This window comes from Pseudophryne corroboree, chromosome 4 (assembly GCF_028390025.1).
Source record: "Pseudophryne corroboree isolate aPseCor3 chromosome 4, aPseCor3.hap2, whole genome shotgun sequence".
Classification (NCBI taxonomy): Eukaryota; Metazoa; Chordata; class Amphibia; order Anura; family Myobatrachidae; genus Pseudophryne; species Pseudophryne corroboree.
Window position 1 is genome coordinate 573,345,572 of NC_086447.1, and position 16,641 is coordinate 573,362,212.

Consider the following 16,641-nt stretch of genomic DNA (forward strand, 5'->3'; position numbering starts at 1 on the left):
TTTACAAAATTTTATTTATTTTAAATACCACAGTGAGCCCTATGGTAATTACACCAGATTCAGCTGGCATAATCACAGGGCTCACTGTTATATACAGCCTTCTGCACAGATTTCTCTCTCCCTAAAGCTATGCACAAGCTGATTACCTCTGAGGAAGCCGCTGCCCCTAGAGGAGGCGGAGAAATGCGTCAGTGGCCGGCATTATCTCACTGACTGTGAAGAGGATACTATCCCTGAAAGATTGTCTCTCCAGGTGACCTATTTATGGGAATCCTCAAGGGATGCAGAGATATCAGGACCTCTCCAGTAGTTAAGTGAGTAGTTACCCAAGACTTTCCAAACTGATATTAATTGTCCTGGCCAGGACTAAAAACTGCTGCAAAATAGTGTCAGTTTAAATATATTCAGTACATGGAATCCTCCCAATGAGAGACTATTGTCATTAATCCCAGATTGGTGAAAATCAGAGAACTTTGTCCAGCTGTGGATTCTTTGAATGATTGTGCAGCTATGGAGATAAAGGAAAAGTAATATTATGCTTAGAACATAAGAGTTATTGCTGTTTTTTTTCAACCTTTGCACAGAAATTGTCTTTTTATGTATATGTTTAAAAGGTCCTATAATGCCTGCAGGTATTTATTCATTGGTTATTAACTGATTGTATGAGTATGTTTTTATAAATTTGTCTTACTAAGTAGTGAAATTTCTTACATACAATTCTTTTGACAGCGCTGTCTTATTTATAATTTTTTCTTGTGTGTTATATACCAGGGAGTAGTATAGCCCTGGAGTGGATAGCAGCAGATTGAGAACTAGATGTGATTTAGAACTTGATTGGATTAATAGTGAATTTTATATAATAAGAAAGCAGTGAGCCCACACACATATATTTATCTGATTTTCCCATTTTTTGGAAGACGCTAAATCTTTTTCTTGCTTCTATGCACAAGCTGATCACTGCGTTAAGAAAATAGTAAAAGGGTCCGGTGATCGGTGCTCCGGTGCGGGCTGCCAATCATCGGGGTTCCCTGCTGCTCCTGTGACCTCCAGTGCAGTAAAGTGATGCTGCAAAGCGGCAGCCTACTTTAAAGCACCGGAGGTCACAGCAGCAGGGAGCCCCGAGGACCGCCCGCACACACCGGAGCACCAATGGTAAGTATGATCAGCGATCACGGGGGGTCGTCGCGACAGAGAGGGGGGTGCTGGCATTGGCTGAAGGTGGCGATGTCAGGCAGCGGCGCATGCACAGCACACACACAGGGTTTTAGTCATGAAAAATACCCTGATAGTGCTGCGGAGTGTCCCTTCATGCGATTATTGATAAATCCATGCATTGTCATCAGTTGGGAGTTTGGCTGATTTTATCACCTCACATCCACATCCTCAGATGCAGATGGTGAAACATTGGCCCCTTAGTCTTCTTTTTTTATTATTATTTACGTTTACAAATTAAATGTGTAATGGTATTAGGGAGTACATATATTGGGGCTACTGTTATCAAGTTTTCAAGCCATGGGGCCTGATTTTTACAATACCGTGGTACTCTCAGCACTTTTCAAGCTGTGACTGGTTCTTTCTATGTAGCCTATTTATGAATCAACATATGCAGAAACTGATGTTTCCGCAATGCAGAAACTGATGTTTCCGCATGTTTAAGGGCAGAATTAAGTATCTACCAAATAGGAAAGGAGGAAATATCGGAGATCTCCTGGTTTACGCCTGCTGACTCCTGCAGCAGCCTTCCCCAGAGTTTTCTATAAGTATGGTATTTAACCAGATCTTGCCTCTGTGGCCTGATGTCAGCTTCATATGACTTTAGCCCATTACCTGCAATGGGGCTTACCTGCCGGAGAGGAATATTGCAATCCCTCTCTATGGGCTGCCTGTTATAGTGGAATCCAATTTAACACTTTTGTCTCCAAGTCATGATGGGCACTGCCAAACTCTGGGAGCCTGTATAACTCTTCTGAGGAAGTAGTCCACCCTAAACTACCTCCCCTCAAAACAGGTGTGGTATGGAAGGTAGATAGTAACTAGGTCGACAGTGTCTAAGTCAACCACTATTGGTCGACAGTAACTAGGTCGACAGGGTCCCTAGGTCGACAGGGTCTCTGGGTTGACAGGGTCTAGGTTGACAGGTCAAAAGGTTGACAAGAGTTTTTAATGGGGTTTTTTGTGTCGTTTTCTTCGTAGAGTGACCGGGAACCCCAATTAGTGCACCGTGTACCCTCGCATGGCGAGCGAGCTTCGGGCAAGGTGCCTCGCTCCGCTACCACTGCGCTCGGCACAGGTTACCGTTCCCAGTTGTAGTCCACGTGGATCATTAAGTATGAAAAGGTTCAAAAAAAGAAAAAAATCGTGAAAAACTCATGTCAACCTTTTGACCTGTCGACCTATAATATGTCGACCTAGAGACCCTGTCGACCTAGAAACCCTGTCGACCTAGATACTGTCGACCAATAGTGGTCAACCTAGATAGTGTTGACCTAGTTACTGTCGACCTAGAGACCAGATCCCCCTCAAAACACCCAGAAATTTCTATGAGCACCAGATGCTACACCTGCCTCTGATGCAATATTCACCATGACAAACTGGGACATCTGTCCTATAAAAGACATTTTCTATCTATATGACAAGCTTCATAATCTGTAATCACGCCTGGGCATTGCTTTCAATCAATTTCATAAATAAAATTAATAAACAAGATTCTTCAAAGTTGGCAGAGATAAATATATTATTAATCACAGTTGTTGTTTTTTACTAGATTTTGGAATAGGAATTGCAGTGTTATATCGGAGATTTAATTATAATTGTGAACTTTCGTTACCTTACTTAAATGACCTCTAGTGTCATGAATTTATTTTGTAGCATTAGTCTATAGTTTATACAAACATTAACTGTACCTTTGATTACATTACACAGCCCTCCAAATATAAAACTGTTTAGTTGCCAAGGATATTTAAATTAGTTTAAGGTATTTTGGGGTTGCTGAATTCAAAAATAAAAGTATTTTTTTAATTGACTCTCAATTGCGATGCATTTAAGATGCCGTCTGTTGGGATCCCAGCAGTCGGAATACTGACACCAGATTCTCGACAGCCATCAAAATGCTGACACCAGTATCCCGACAGGGTCGGGACACCAATGCTGGAATCTTGACAGTCAACATCCTGACCGTAAGTATAGTGGCTGGGTTAGGCCTGCAGGGGCAGGGCTGGATTACCAATGGGGCGGATGGAGCTGCAGGGACAGGCCCCCCATTGAAAAAAGGCCCACAGGAGGAGACCGACAGCATTGACAGGAAAAAATGTTTTCCTATCACAGACTGCCAGTGGCCGTCCTCTTTCCCATGCCCCACCTCCTCTGGCTCCAGCACTTCCACCTCAGATCCGTGCAGGAATTATGGTGGCTGTCCCTCCCCGCCTCTCCTTCACCTTGGATCCTGAGCCTGTCACTCACAGTCCCAAGCTCCGCCCCCAGACTGCACAGGGAGCTGCTGCTGCATGAAGCCTGGTAAGTTTAGTGACGTCTTGGTAAGTAGCATTGATTAGTGCGTGTATACTATGTGTGTACTGTATGTGTGTTTACTGTATATGTGCTATGTATACTGTATGTGTGGTGTGTGTATACTGTATCTGAATCTAACGAATGTGTGTACTGTATGTGTTGTGTGTGTGTGTGTGTGTGCTGTGCGTGTATATGTGGGAGTGGGTGTGTACTGTATGTGTATACTGTATGTGTGTGTAGTGTGTACTATGTGTGTGTGTATATGTGAACCATTTGTGTGTGCAGTATATGGGATGTTGAAATTGATCAATGAATGGGTAATAATTGCCAGGTGGGGGTAGTTAACGGGTGCTGCTCTTAGTGTAGTAAGGGGTGTTGTAGTGTGAGGGTAGTAAGGGGTGCTGCAGTGTGAGTGTAGTAAGGGGTGCTGCGGTGTGAGTGTAGTAAGGGGTGCTGTGGTGTGAGTGTAGTAAGGGGTGCTGCGGTGTGAGTGTAGTAAGGGGTGCTGTGGTGTGAGTGTAGTAAGGGGTACTGTGGTGTGAGTGTAGTAAGGGGTGCTGCGGTGTGAGTGTAGTAAGGTGTGCTGTGGTGTGAGTGTAGTAAGGGGTACTGTGGTGTGAGTGTAGTAAGGGGTGCCACGGTGTGAGAATGGTAAGGGGGCCATGGTGTGAGTATAGTAAGGGGTGCTGCTGTGTAAGGGGAGCTTTATAGGAGCTGAGGTGGATGAATGTGCTAATGACTACTGGTAGGAGGGATTGATAATGAATTGGGGAGGGATGGGTTAATGAAGGGCAATTGAGGTGACTGAAGGAAGGCACTTGCCACAGCCCATGACACTGGTCATAACCCCCCCACATACCTAGTCACACCCCCGTGGCTGCGCATAGTAGGCCCTTTGTAAATTTCAGCTCCAGGCCCATGTACACCTTAATCTGGCACTGCGCAGTGGGGAGGTTTAGGTTTAGGCACCACCCAGGGGTGTTAGGTTTAGGCTATGGGGGAGGGGGGGAGGTTAGCATTAGGCTATGGGGACGGGGTGTTGGGGTTAGGCATCACCAGGGGGAGGTTAGGTTTAGACACTAAGGGGGGCAGGTTAGGGTTAGGCACTAAGTGGGATGTTATGGTTAGTCTGCAGGAAGGGAGGGTTAGGGTTAGGGGGTAGGTAACATACTTACATCGTCCCTGTTGGGATTTCAAACATCGGGATGCCAGCGTCGGTATTGTGACTGCTGGCATCCCGTCTGCCAGTCAATCATTCCTCAATTAATAGGGAACTTTGACATGTGGAAATCTACCGGAACATTCTAAAAGGTGAGAAAGGCGTTCACTCCGTGATTATTGTAGACTATCCCCCCCCCCCTGTATATAAGTAATCGCACATGTTATTTGACAGTTAAGAGGGTTGCATTCATCCCTGTATCTCAAAAATCTGAGTCAATCTAGCAAAAATCATCACCATGAAGTTACCCAAAAATAGCTCTTATATGATTTCCAATAAAATGAGTGTTGATCAGTGTTATCATTCATTTTTAATTCTGAAAATAATATAGCAAGTCTCACATATAATTCATAGTCTACAGCATATAATTCACACACACACACACACACACACACACACACACACACACACACGCACACACGCACACGCACACACACGCACACACACACACACACGCACACACACACGCACACACGCACACAAAATAATAATAAACATATTCAGTTCTGAACATTTCATAGTCGTGATTGAATTGTATTCTTACTTTAGCTTAGCGATAATGATCATGTCACTGAAGAGGAAAAGGTGTCTCTCCTTAGTCTTCAAATCCTGCGTCAGCTGTACACATTCATGCAAAATCAGCTCTGAATCTTTATTGGATAGTCCCAGGACAAAGGGGCATTGCTCAATGGATATAGAACAGGCATTGCTTTCCCTAGGATTAGGATAGACATGGCATATATTAACATTAGCCTTATTAAAACATTTTTTATTTATTTAGCTAAATATATCTTATTCTCTTTTAAATTTATTTCAGATTTTGTTTAGTGTTTGTAGCTCCAACATTAAACTTTATAAAGAAAAACAAGGAAAATTAAATCTGATTATCATGGAGGATTGCAAAATGTTGCTGGACAAAATCAACCTTACAAATCCAAATATAGTCTATAAGAAATGAGGTATGAGGTATTGGACAGCAGTCAATAGCATAAAGATATTATTATTATTATTATTATTATTATTATTACGCCCACTGCAAATGTTTTCTTATAAATGCAAATGAAGGTGAAGCTGTTCTTAGCATGCTACTGTGTGTATAGTGTTGTATGCAAAGAAAGGTCAATAAGAGTAAATTCAAAGAAAGCAATATTAGGACTAAACCAGGAACATTAGGAATTTCACTCGTAATAGGGGTATCTCCAAGATCCAGTTAGCATACCGGCAGCCAGTATGGCGGCAATCGGAATACCGATACCGGAATCCCAACAGTGGTCAGAACACCAACACCGGGATCACAACATCGCTAATAGTGCCGGCGCTGGAATCCATACTGTCGCCATCCCGATCATAAATATGCCGGGGAGCTGCGGGTGGGGGCGGGGAGAGGTTAGGTTTAGGCACGGGAGGGTTAGGGTTAGGCTGTACATCTGGATTCAAATTGGCGTGGTTGTATGTGATATAAAATAAGTTGACCCTTCGAACAGTATTGGTAAATAACCGTCTCTGATTCCAGAAATAATGTTATACAAATTAGACCACTGGCGTATTTATAATAGGTGCAGTATGTATGGTGCACACGGGGCCCCGTAGTCCAGGGGATTCTAGTGCCCAGAGCTATAGTGCTGCCGGCTACAGAGGAGGGGGCCAAGTCGGAGCCTGCTCACAGGCCTCCATCTCTCTAGATGTGCCCCTGAATTAGACCTTTGTGTAAAATCTAAGGCCCATTTATCAAGCCTTGGAGAATGATAAATTGCACAGTGATAAAGTACCAATACCAACCAATCAGCTCTTCCCTTCCATGTCACAGACTGTGATTGAAAAATGGTAGTTAGGAGCTGGTTGGCAGGTTATTTATCACTGTGCTATTTAATATTTATCACTCTCCAAGGCTTATAAATCTGGGCCTAAATGTTTACAAAAATCAGAACACATTAAAGCCCACTAATCTATATTAAAATATAAGTATATAGAATATTCATGATTACCCAGTTACATTTAAAAGAATTGTGATAATTTTAATATTTTACAACAAATCTGCATTTTACAATATATGCTAATCATGTCATTTTGGCCCCACCCCAATCCATACATGCATGATTTGCGGCCTTATAATGCAGAAGATGTGACCTAATGCTGCAGATTAATCAGGCTCCACCCTATCACGAATCTCCTTTCTGAGCTTCTACCGCAGAGGAGATTTTTAAAGTAGGCAAGTATGGCGTAACTTTGCACCTTAGTAAAACCATGTTGCACTAAAGCATCGCCGACACTATGATTAACAGCACCCGAGGCAAGCCAGTAATTTGGCGCCCCCCCCCCCAAAACAAAACAAAAAAAACCTTAAAAAAAAATTAAAAATAAACGAAACAAAAAATAAACATTAGAAAGTAAAAAAAAAAAATTCAACAAGGCCACACAGTATTCCTACCTTATTCTCATTGCACTGCTCAGTAGTACCCCTCATTAACATTACGTCACCCCATGGGGGGAGAGAGAGAGGAAAGAAAGAGAGGTGTGAGAGAGAGAGAGAGAGAGAGAGAGAGAGAGAGAGGGATGAGGGAGAGAGATGGAGGAGAGGGAGAGGTGTGAGGGAGAGATATGGAGGAGAGGGAGATAGAGTGATGGTTGAGGGAGAGAAAGAGATACAAGAGATGGAGACAGGAGAGAGAGGATGAGGTAGAGGGGTGAGGGAGAGATGGGAGAGAGGGGTATGGGAGAAATGGGAGAGTGAAAGGAGAGAGAGATGGGAAAGAGGGAGGAGGGAGAGATAGAGAGATAGGGGTGAGGGAGAGATGGGAGAGATGATTGTCTGGATAATACATAAATGATGAATGGTAAAGGTCCTTATGATGAACTTTTTTTCTGGCAGTTTGTTGTCTTAAATAAAGTCTCTGTGCCAGTTGCATCAAGGTGGTGACCTTGCTTTTTTTTTATATTAAGTACTGTGTGATGAGGGCTTTATGTTCTTAGGGGGGCGGCGGCTTCCGATGCCCTCCAGTTACACAGACTTACACTTCTTCTTGCTGCTGGTGAGTGGTGATTGTCAACAGTCCTGTCAGATGTGACTGTATGTTGCCCCCGTCCCTATTGCTGCTTTCGGCTGGTGCCTATGCACCCATCTAGACACATCCTGGCACCAGTGGCGGCTGCAGGACTTCCGGAATCCGGTGCTCTCACGAGAATACGCGCCTCCCATTCACTGAGAGAACAGTTGGCCGAAAAAGCAGAGTTCTTGGTGCCCCCCTCCTTCTGGCACCCTGGGCATGTGACCCCTTAAACCACACCCCCACTTCCTAGTTGTGGCCATGACTGCAGGTAGGGGGGATTTAAAAGGTGCAGAGAGACTTAGTTTTGGGAAGGGGGTGTCCAAACTAAAATCTAAGATGCATTGTAAATACAAAGCTACCCAGCACTTGTGTTCTACATGCAATAACAGACAGTATTTACTCTAAAAAAAATGTTCTTGCACCCATCATGGCTCATTCCAGATCAAAGTTACTATCTTTTTTTGCTCCCTAATCATAATCGGCCACATTTTATGAAAAAGACAACCAGCAGATCCAAAACGGTGTTTGTACTGCAGAGCCTTCGTTACTTCCATTGTAATTATTTTTCTGCTGCTTTATCGTTCAAAAAATGCATACATAAATATTACATTGTCTGCTACAGTACAGAAAAGCTGAGTGGGGGGAGGGGCGGGGTATTAATTACCTGGGCACAGGTCTGATAGAGGGGCCCAGGTCTGATGGAGGGACCCAGTGGGGGAACAGCCCCCCGCCCCCCATCCCTGACAGCAGCAGCTGTAGCTCTTCTCCTCAGCCCAGCAGTGTGGCCAGGGAGGCGCTAAAAATAAAAAAAAATTCTGTATTTTTTTTCTAAGAGTGCATGGCCACGCCTTCTATGGTTAGGCCACAAACCCTGAAAAGAACCTGGGCCCAGCCAGGCTCTCTACTGCCCTGAGTGCAAGGTTTTCAAACTGTGCTTTACACACTGGTAGATAGAATATAAATATAATTTATTGGTCAATTTTCCTTAGGAAGCAAAAGTTAACAATAAATTGCAAGTCATCTTATCAAATATTTTTTTTTTAGTTTAACCACTTGCATGCATCCCAACTTTTACCGTGGCCGGGAAAGGGCTGGAACTCGAGTACATTAATAGATGCCGGACGCATCTATTCAGTGATCACTGGCTGAGCAGCAGAGCAGCAATGATCACTGGCTCTCCCGACTGTATTCCCTCTCGCCCGAGGACAACTGCGGCGCGCGGGTGGGACAATGGGTGAGTATACAATTAGTGGGACTGACCCGCTGTATTTGGGACAGTTTGAAGGTATGCACTTGCCTGTCATGGTCGCAACAGATGTGACCACACCAGCAAGTGCCATATCTGATCTGCTCGCACAGGATGCAACCAGTCAGACACACAGTGTTTGCAGCAGCAGGGAAGATAAACTTCCCTCTGCTGATGCTGTCAGAGGGAACATAAGGTCTCTCTGCCTTCCCACACCCTCCCCCAGTGTTTGCCTTGCTGCCGATCATTGCTGATCGGTCAGCACGGTAGGACCCCCACCCAGCGGCTGCAGACAATAGTAGTTGCTGAGTAAGTGTAAAGTAACCTCCCAAGCCCCCTTCCCTCCCTATGTACCTGGTGGCTGTCGTAGCTGTTAAAATGAAAGTTACGATGGTCGCAATGTTTCCGATGCTTTGAAGCTTTTTTTTTTTTTTTTTTTTTAAATATATGACAAAAAGACTTTTATTTTTTTTTAAGTAAAATCATTTTGGATAAGGTTAAAATAAGATTTTACTTACCGGTAAATCTATTTCTCGTAGTCCGTAGTGGATGCTGGGGAATCCGTAAGGACCATGGGGAATAGACGGGCTCCGCAGGAGACAGGGCACTTTAAGAAAGAATTTGGATTCTGGTGTGTTCTGGCTCCTCCCTCTATGTCCCTCCTCCAGACCTCAGTTAGAGAAACTGTGCCCGGAAGAGCTGACAGTACAAGGAAAGGATTTTGGAATCCAGGGCAAGACTCATACCAGTCACACCAATCACACCGTATAACTTGTGATAAACATACCCAGTTAACAGTATGAACAACAACGGAGCATCAGATCAACCCTAATGCAACCATAACATAACCCTTATTTAAGCAATAACTATATACAAGTATTGCAGAAGAAGTCCGCACTTGGGACAGGCTCCCAGCATCCACTACGGACTACGAGAAATAGATTTACCAGTAAGTAAAATCTTATTTTCTCTAACGTCCTAGTGGATGCTGGGGACTCCGTAAGGACCATGGGGATTATACCAAAGCTCCCAAACGGGCGAGAGAGTGCGGATGACTCTGCAGCACCGAATGAGCAAACACAAGGTCCTCCTCAGCCCAGGGTATCAAACTTGTAAAACTTTGCAAAAGTGTTCGAACCTGACCAAGTAGCTGCTCGGCAAAGCTGTAATGCCGAGACCCCTCGAGCAGCCGCCCAAGAAGAGCCCACCTTCCTTGTGGAGTGGGCTTTTACTGATTTTGGAAGCGGCAATCCAGCCGCAGAATGAGCCTGCTGAATCGTGTTACAGATCCAGCGAGCAATAGTTTGCTTTGAAGCAGGAGCACCCAGTTCGTTGGATGCATACAGGATAAACAGCGACTCAGTTTTCCTGACTCTAGCCGTTCTGGCTACATAAACCTTCAAAGCCCTGACCACATCTAGTAACTCGGAATCCTCCAAATCACGAGTAGCCACAGGCACCACAATAGGTTGGTTCATATGAAAGGATGACACCACCTTTGGCAGAAATTGTGGACGAGTCCGCAATTCTGCCCTGTCCATATGGAAAACCAGGTAGGGCTTTTATGTGACAAAGCCGCTAATTCTAACACACGCCTAGCTGACGCCAAGGCTAATAGCATGACCACCTTCCACATGAGAAATTTTAACTCCACGGTTTTGAGTGGCTCAAACCAGTGTGACTTCAGGAAACTCAACACCACGTTAAGATCCCAAGGTGCCACTGGAGGCACAAAAGGGGGCTGAATATGCAGCACTCCCTTTACAAACGTCTGGACTTCAGGAAGAGAAGCCAGTTCTTTTTGAAAGAAAATGGATAGAGCCGAAATTTGGACCTTAATGGAACCCAAATTCAGGCCCAAAGTCACTTCCGACTGTAGGAAGTGAATGAAACTGCCCAGCTGGAATTCCTCCGTAGGGGAATTCCTGGCCTCACACCAAGCAACATATTTTCGCCATATACAGTGATAATGTTGAGCCGTCACATCCTTCCTAGCCTCTATCAGCGTGGGAATGACCTCATGCGGAATGCCTTTTTCTGCTAGGATCCGGCGTTCAACCGCCATGCCGTCAAACGCAGCCGCGGTAAGTCTTGGAACAGACAGGGCCCCTGTTGCACATGTCCTGTCTTAGAGGCAGAGGCCACGGGTCCTCTGTGAGCATTTCTTGCAGATCTGGAAACCAAGTCCTTCTTGGCCAATCCGCAACAAAGAGTATTGTTCTCACTCCTCTTTTCTTATGATTCTCAGCACCTTGGGTATGAGAGGAAGAGGAGGAAATACATAGACCGACGGGAACACCCACGGTGTCACCAGTGCGTCCACAGCTATCGCCTGAGGGTCTCTTGACCTGGCGCAATATCTCTGCAGCTTTTTGTTGAGGCGAGATGCCATCATGTCCACCTGTGGCAGTTCCCACCGACTCGTAATCTGCATGAAGACTTCTTGATGAAGTCCCCACTCTCCCGGGTGGAGGTCGTGCCTGCTGAGGAAGTCTGCTTCCTAGTTGTCCACTCCCGGAATGAACACTGCTGACAGTGCGCTTACTTGATTCTCCGCCGAGCAAAGAATTCTGGTGGCTTCTACCATCGTGATAAAGCTAAATATTTATCTTATTTAAAACCCTTTAAGAGGCCTAAGAACACTGTACGCTATTGACGTATGGAGTACTGTAAGGGTACGCACGTTGCGTAACAATCGCTTAGCCGTGGTCGAGACGCTCAAGCGTCACGTTCGCTCACGGCCAAGAGATCACAGGCAGGCACGCTATTGGCTGCCGACTAACGTAATGGTTCGCTATAGCGTAGCGGACGCTCGGGACCACGAGGAGATCACCAGCGGCGCAGACGCTCACAATGTTAAACCTTTATATCTAAACCATAAACAATGTAATATGCAGTAAAACCTTAGTGAAGAGATAGGGTGTAGATGCAACACAGTGTAACCTTATTAACTTAAAAGCTGTTTGAGCGTCACCGACGCTCTGTGAATACTTAACACTATAATAAATACACAACTACCGGGCTTAGGGTCTAACGCCTTATATGAATGTTATACTTGAGAAAAAGAATAATACAATACAAGTCATACACTCCAATATAACATAGACTAACTAACCGGGTAACTACACAGGAATTACAATACAATACTATTACGTTTAAGAGAATACGAGAGAAAGAGGAGAAGAGAGAGAGAGAGAGATATGGCCCATAATAACAAGAAAGACAATATGATTGCGGAGAAAACTTACGCACAAAGGGGAACGATCGCATGCGCCTCTGGACATCCAGCTCCCGATTATCAGCAATGAGAACCGTTGAAGAGTGAGCTGGATGTGATCGGCTTGTCTATTTATGCCCCACACACAATACAATTCAATGGTCCCTACAATCTCATTGTTCATTGGACACAGGAATTCCTCCTCGCATTATAACAAAAGGTCATAGGTTGATTCATACAGGTGGGCTGTGACGATTTCCAACTGCTCAGGTGGGTGGGAAACTAGGTTTCCCGCCGCATGGATAAGTAAGTGCAAATAATAGTAAATGGACATAAACTTCTTATGTCCATAACTATTCGCACGAGCGATTAATCCGCTTCAAACCAACACCGGAATATTGCTAATTAAATACTCTTCCGATGGATACTAAACACCACTGTATTACTCCTGTCTTACCCTTCGTATCAAACAAAGAGGGATTTCTCTGTCCATGAACATGCTACATTAACCAAACTTTCAGATTCTATCAAAGGGACCATAATCTCTACCGTAAATGCGCATACCGTGCGCCTGCGGGTGCCCGCAACAGCGAGTATGCGCACGCACGAGAGCGCACGCATGCGCAGCAGGGACACATATGAGGTGCAAATATGGCAGTGTGCATCGTGATATTTTTCTGACTTTGACAGTCCACCCTTTGGCAGTCAACAATAACTGCCACTTCCTAAAACATTTCAAAACGAGAAAAATATATGTCAGGGGTTAATACATTTCCATGGTTGGGTAGGGGAGGAGAGGAGAAGGTAGGAAAAGGGTATGACCTAATGAGATAGCAGAAGCATGTGTGTATGAATCCGTGTTTGGGGGTCATGTATCATCGCGCCGTACGTGTTTTAAATCAAGCTTCGAGGTACTGCGAAGTATACATTTGAATTCCTTCTTATCCCGTGGTACGGGTCTGTGGATGGGCTGTCAAACTTTACCGAGCTCTTTTCGGCTGTGGTTGTAACAAAATGGGGAGCACATTTTAGTTGATGATACATGAATGGGGGAATATGTGATTGCTGATATCTGTGCCTGTATTCCCTATCGACTATGTGTGTATTTACCTGAAGGTTGTAGAGATGAAGAAAAGACATAATTACGGTAAATGCAGTGGTATTCTATGTCAGGTTAATGAACATTTGTCGGTTGAAGTCTCGTTCGGTGTCTGTTGAATGCAGTCTTCTTTGTGCTTTTGCCAAAAGGCGTGTGGGCAAAAAGCTTTGTCAATATCCATAGACTTACAAAAGTGTTGGGCTAGCGTAATTTTAAAATTTCTAGGGAAACTGGGGGTCTATGGCAAAGTTCATCAAATCTCTGTGTATAAGGTTGTCAAAACTTCTTCTTTAATCCATCCGTCGTCTGTATACAGGGTCATCAAATTCCTCGTCAAAAGTGGGTCTTTTTACCTTGGAGAAACCAGAAAAACAGGTGAAAGAAACGGACCGTAGAAATCGCATTTTCATCACATCATTGTTTCTACAGTTGGGTCATAAATCAAATCCATTGGAATTACGATTTCCTCACTCCTTAAACTCATCACCCTGGTACTTCGTTTACACTTCATTAAAGCCTGACCGCATCTAAATATCAAGCCAATCGTTATGATAACACCTAAGATACATAGAAGAAACTTCCCAACATCCATTATGACTCCTTGAGCCCATTCTCCTAAACCAGAGAACCAATTTCGCGGGTTCAACCATGACACCCAACTAGTCAGCTCATTACCTACAGCAGCAAGGGTGAGATTGTGTCTCCTGCGAAATTCCCACTTCAATTGGAGAATATCGTCCATCTTTTGGTCTATGACCTCGACCGGGTCCTCGGTACTATTCGTTATATATGTGCAGCATTTCACGCCGTACTGCGTTGCCAGTGTGACACAATATCCACCTGTCACTGCCGTGAGATAATTGAGAACCATTCTATGCTGAACCAGTTCTGTTTTATAAGCTTGAAGCTCTCTTCCAGTATACCTAAAAGTGTCATCATACATTTCTGTGATATTGTCTAACAAATTTGCGAGCGCAGATATGTATTTATAATTCAACACTCCTCTGGCGGTGCGAGTGATGTCTAACGCGATTAGAACCTGAATCCCGGTGGATTCATGGATCATGTCAGAGGCCGGATGCTCTGTTCTTTCTATCAGGTGCCGTTTAACTACGTGCTCGTAATGGGTGTGAGTATAAGGAGCTTGGGCAACACGGTGTATATCTTTCATTTTGGCATGTGATACAGTCATTACTTCAGGCAGTACTTTTCCAATATAACACAATCCTTCAGAGTTTGGGGCAAGCCACTTATACGCCTTCCTCCCGCATATGAAATATGCATCATCGGGGAGAACATATGGGACAGAGTAGGACATAACCATATTACACATCTTCCATGTGAAATCTCCTAACCCTAATTCTCCCATCTGTCTAGTACACGTACCAGTTTGTACGATATGTGCACAGTATCCTGGTGATACCTCTCCAACTCTCATAATCCTACTTCCTAGAGTATACCTATATCGGAAATATTTTCCACTACCAGATATGTGGCGTATAAGTTCTGTATCTGTTGGCATTCTATCTGCTCTATATGAAAAGGTCATGGTTTGGTTACTCCATGACACTTCCCAATTTCCCGGCTTTCGGGGATTGGAAATGTTAAAACATATTAGGGACCTATCCACATGATATTGGTGGAGCTTCAAACTAGGAGGACTGGAGATATTAAACCTCCTGTCCACCGGCCTCCCACCACTTAGCTCAAGCACCTCCCCTATCGTTAAAGGAAATGGTACTAGTCCTGATTTGCTATGACCTTGAGGTACTTGAGAGCATACCCAACAATCTGTCTGATTTAACACACTACCCACTAAGGAGTGATAGTCACTCAATGGATGCCGGTCCATGTGGATATTAAAACTGGATTGGCATTTCTTGATGCACCCATCCTCAACCACATTGTCACAGAGCCTACAGATACAGTTTTCTTCAGCTAACAATCCTTCACAATTCCTTCTATGGTCTATGTTATCGGATCGTTTTCTGATACTCGCCTTTGCTTGTTGATTATGCTGTTCTCGGAAAACTACGCCTCCATCTCTGTCATCAGAACCTATTCCAGAACCTCTCTCGACCTCCATGGTACTCTCGCCGGAACAGACTGCTCTGGTCAACATCATGGTCAACAGGAAAATCCGGATCACAGTCTCTTGTGCCAGTCCATCTTATAGGAGGAAATGAAGAAGAATGAGAAGGGGAAAAAATAATTTGAGGGAGAGGGGATGGGAAGTGGAGAAAAACAATAAAAGGGAACAGGGAATCGACAACTGCTTTTGATCTTGTGATTCTCAATGCTCAGGTGCCGCCTCAGTCCTCCTGGAACAGACACTCCAGTGATACAACTTCCTCTACCATCTGTTCCTTATCACGGGACCTCTCTGGATCAGCAACCTTCTTACAATGGGACGAATGAACCCAAGTCTCTCTCTCGACAACTTTCAATGCTGTAGTGCTAGTCAATAAGACTTGGTATGGTCCTTCCCATCTGTCAATAAGGCAACCTGAACGTAGAAAATTCCGTATCATTACATAATCCCCAGGTTCAATGTCATGACAATTACTATCTGGTAAATCAGGAATCACCAACTTCAAATTATCATTTTGATTCCTTAGCTGTTTACTCATGTTAATCAAGTATTTTACAGTCACTTCATTGTTACACTTCAAATCATCCTGAGGGTTAATCATAACATGCGGTTGTCGACCAAACAAGATTTCAAAGGGAGACAGATTAAGAGGGGACCTGGGAGTGGTTCTGATGCTGTACAGTACAATGGGTAAAGCTTCTGGCCATGTCAATCCTGTCTCTGCCATAACTTTGCTCAGTTTATTTTTAATAGTGCTGTTTACTCTTTCCACCTTCGCACTCGCCTGTGGACGGTATGGAGTGTGCAGCTTGCTATCAATTCCCATCAACTTACACATTCCTTGAAAGACATCACCTGTAAAATGGGTACCCCTATCACTTTCAATTATTCTAGGGATACCATATCTACATACAAATTCCTGCACAATTTTCTTAGCAGTAAACATAGCGGTATTTGTGGCCGCAGGAAATGCTTCGACCCAATTTGAGAACACATCTATACAAACAAGTACATATTTCAAATTTCGACAAGGGGGTAATTGAATAAAGTCAATCTGTATTACCTGAAAAGAACCGCCTGTAGGTGGGATATGAGATGGTTCTGTTGGTATTGCCTTTCCGATATTCTTTCTCAAGCATGTAAGGCATGACATTGCTCTCTTACTTGCATGAGATGAAAATCCTGGGGCGCACCAATATGCTCTTACCAACTTG

General features: G+C 44.2%; 1 protein-coding gene across 3 annotated transcripts in view; it reads right to left on the bottom strand.

Moving 5' to 3' along the window:
- Positions 1 to 16,641, bottom strand: part of TAGAP (T cell activation RhoGTPase activating protein) — a 254,850-nt gene that overhangs the window by 61,321 nt on the left and 176,888 nt on the right. Inside the window, exon 3 of one of the 3 annotated variants that reach the window (XM_063917463.1) lies at positions 5,271 to 5,441. The exons of the other annotated variants lie outside the window; for them this stretch is intronic. Within the exon in view, the coding sequence (XP_063773533.1) occupies positions 5,271 to 5,441 (171 nt within the window). The remainder of the gene's footprint in view (positions 1 to 5,270; positions 5,442 to 16,641) is intronic. 3 annotated transcript variants of the gene reach the window in all.